Raw genomic sequence first — 3256 nt, 5'->3', positions numbered from 1 at the left:
GGCGGGATGGCATGTCGTCTTCTTCTTGCGCTCAGCTTTTCAGCGAGCTTGGCCAGACCTCAGGACAAGCTTCGCCTTTCTCTTCGCGAGTCTTTCCTCCTCTTCAGTCTTGTACTTCTCAGCCAGAGCCATGGACGGTTTGGCGAGGATAGCAATGTGGTGAGCATCCGAGATCCACTTCCTCAGGAAATCCCTCCACTGTTCGTCAGTCCACTTCTCGAGGTTGTCGTACTCGTCCAGGCTCTTCATGTCGAGCAGCGTCGAGCCGTCACGCTTGCCGAAGAGATAGTCGGTGATGATGTTGCTCGAGAAGAAGCTCTCGGAGGACTCGGCCTGGAATTTGACCTGTCGGCGCTCGCGCTGGACACACGACTTCATGTACTCCATGTCGAGGGGCTTGGAGGCCACCTCCTTGAGGAGTTCAATCAGCCTCTTGTAGACGAATTCGAGCTTCTCCGTGGCGACACTCGTAGGCTGGAACCAGATGACAGACTTGGGCCTTGACTCCCAGTAGCAAGCAACAGAGCTGGCGAGTTCTTCCCTTTCGACCATGACGTTCTCGAGGATAGAGACCGACGAGCCACAAAGGTAGGTTTGCAGAACGTTCAGCGCAGAAGTGGCCAAGGGGTCGATGCAGTTAGGCCCGAACCAGCCAACCACCACCTCGCCAACCGACTCGTCGGCCTCCGGGAACTCGGCAGTGGACACCTTGGTCTCGGTGAGCGCGGGAGGCTGCTCAGAGTCGATCCAGGGCCTGTTGATGGTCAGAACATGTCGGCAGCAGAATGTTGCATAGGTATCCTACCTCTTAAAAGGAGCATCGAGGGGAGGAAGGTCATCCTTGATGCTCTCTTCAAAGTCATCGAGAATCTGCAGAAGGTTGTCGTGATCGGTCTCGCCCACAATGATGACAGCCAGATTGCGGGGCTGGTACATCTCCCGATGAAACTCTCTAATCCGGTCGGTGGTCAAGTTGCGTAGAGCGTCCGTCATACCGCCGGTCTCGTATCGGAAACCGACATTCTCGGGGTACAGCTGACGCTTGGCAGCGAGATCGACAATCTCTGCGCTCTTGTACTGAATGGCCTGCATCTCAGAGTAGACGACACCCGCATCATTACCCTCGCCGTCGATGTGGTGAACCTCGGTGGTGCAGGCCTCATCCGTGATGACGGGCACAATGACGTGCTCGAGGTACACGGGCAGGATCTGCGCGAAGCCCTCCCATCCAGCACTCTCGAGCGTGTAGGCCGTGTGGTCAGTGGCAGTCCAGGCGTTGGTGCCAGAGTAGGCCCTCGAGGAAATCTTGTCGAGGAGGCCCTTGTAGCGGTAATTCTTGGAGCCCATGAAGACGAGGTGCTCCAGCGTGTGAGGGGCACCCGAGTCGTCGAGAATCTCGGTCGCGAGTGTGAAGTAGCCGTTGACCTTGGGACCCTGGCGATCGGCCACGATGACCTGCATGCCGCTGCGCTCAGAGACATACTGGCTGATGGTGCACGGCGCGTACTCGGTTTCGAAGCTCTGAACCTTGCGGAACCTCGGCTTTGGGCGCTCTTCTGGTGCCATTTTGTCTAGGCGGAAGCTGGTGCTGTTTGAAAACGAGAAACTGTCGTCTTGGTCAGTCAACCCCGACACTGAAGCGGTGTCTTCTCTCGCGCTGTCCTCGACATGCCATGTGTAACAATGGCAGAGGAAACAGAGTCCTACTACAAAAGAGCTATATGAATGAAGCAACATGATTACTCTTCTGCTTTCGGTCTGACGTGGTACAGGATGATGCCCAACAGAGCAAACAGCACCGTTGGCAAGACCGGGCCAGTCTTAACTCTAGCCATCATGGTGCTGTATGCAGTGTATGGAACAGAGTTTGTGATGTGTCCATTGTTCGATCGTGAAAGGAGAGTAAACGAGCCTCGAGGAGGTGTGCAGGAAGCTCACATGAAATGACAAAGTGTAATTCAAGTGAACTGAGTAGCGATGTGTGTGAAATAGACGTAAGAAAGAGGAAGAGAAGCCATGCAGCTCTGCTTACCGTTTACGCAAAGAGTGAAGCCAATGGTACTGTTGCCTGGAGCTCACAGACCAACGATGCCCACCACTCAGTGGCAGCCTTGAAATCGTCTGGAGCGTTTTGACTCGTGGGGGCGAAGGAGGGGTAACGGCGGTGGCAACAGGCAGATGGACTCGCAGCCTGCCCACTTCTTATGAAGGGCCGGCGAGGGAGGCAGAGGAAATGAGGGAAAGAAAACGAACCGAACGTTCTATTTGTGAGCTGGTATGGAGCAACAAGCGGTCGGACAATAGAGAAGAACAATGTGTGTATGAAGCCAAGCGTCTCCTGGTATACATTTTGGCGGGGTGCAAGAGCAGCATCTCAACGAGGGGCACGCGTTCACATGTGTGATTGGCCAGTGAGCCGCGCACAGGAGAGAAAGGCGGTGGATTGCCCGATGCGATAAGCGCTGGCGCCCGCTATTGAGGTACAGGGGTACATGACAGCTTGTCCCGGCTTCCTGGACAGCTTCCCTGTCCAGCGGACAAATGACGACGTGGTTTGTCTGCTTGAATACTGCCTTTTCTCCCAACATAGGTAGTTGAAGCCACTGGTGGTATGCGAGACCGCATATCGCATCGTCATTCTTATTCTTGACCACACCCACCCGATCTCGCGCCCCAGAACACGCCATACAATTCGGTGACGTCGTGGCATTTCTCATGCCTGGCGAAGCTGTTTGCCAACAACCACGCGCCGACACGATCCACGAATATGGCTGTCGGGACCGAAAAGAAGACAGCGATGCAGCTTGGCGATGCCATTGTGGTGTTTGCGCTGCAGGGCGAATTTCCCGACGAGGGCGTGTCGTCCCTCTCGCTTGCCGAAGGCGACCTATCCCCAGCCATTGAGGCTTTGGCGAGGGCCAAGAGCCAACTCGAGGTACGGCCTACGGTCAGGGAGGGATAGAAACTGGGCACTGACTCTTGGGCAGTCTGAGATACACACCATCAACGAGGAAACAAAAGGCGACGTAAGCTCGTGGGTCCGAAACGCGAAGACGCTGCAGGAAGACATTCTCCGGTCAAAACGACTAGCAGATGACATTGTCCGACAATCAGAGGCTCCCGACGTTTCTGGCAAGACGATACAGGATGCAGTCGACCATGTCGATTTTTTGCGGAGGGAGGTCCAATACAGCCAGCAGCTGCACGAGGCGTTGACGGGCATTCGATACGTCAATGACCTGCTGGCCGAAGTGGA

The 3256-nt window shown here is 55.4% G+C and overlaps 2 protein-coding genes across 2 annotated transcripts in view; one reads left to right on the top strand and one right to left on the bottom strand.

The window, feature by feature from the left end:
- The window catches only part of VDBG_03356 (cytoplasm protein), a gene marked incomplete at both ends in the record, with an annotated part of 4476 nt that extends 2910 nt beyond the window's left edge, over window positions 1-1566 (bottom strand). The window contains 2 exons of the mRNA XM_003007171.1: window positions 59-754; window positions 806-1566. Of these exons, the coding sequence (XP_003007217.1) occupies window positions 59-754; window positions 806-1566 (1457 nt within the window). The remainder of the gene's footprint in view (window positions 1-58; window positions 755-805) is intronic.
- A 1201-nt stretch (window positions 1567-2767) lies between these two features.
- The window catches only part of VDBG_03355 (conserved hypothetical protein), a gene marked incomplete at both ends in the record, with an annotated part of 3129 nt that continues 2640 nt past the window's right edge, over window positions 2768-3256 (top strand). The window contains 2 exons of the mRNA XM_003007170.1: window positions 2768-2935; window positions 2988-3251. Of these exons, the coding sequence (XP_003007216.1) occupies window positions 2768-2935; window positions 2988-3251 (432 nt within the window). The remainder of the gene's footprint in view (window positions 2936-2987; window positions 3252-3256) is intronic.

Source organism: Verticillium alfalfae, genomic scaffold (assembly GCF_000150825.1).
Source record: "Verticillium alfalfae VaMs.102 supercont1.3 genomic scaffold, whole genome shotgun sequence".
NCBI classification, from domain to species: Eukaryota; Fungi; Ascomycota; class Sordariomycetes; order Glomerellales; family Plectosphaerellaceae; genus Verticillium; species Verticillium alfalfae.
The sequence above is the reverse complement of the archived record's forward strand: the minus strand, read 5'-3'. Positions and strand labels throughout refer to the sequence as shown.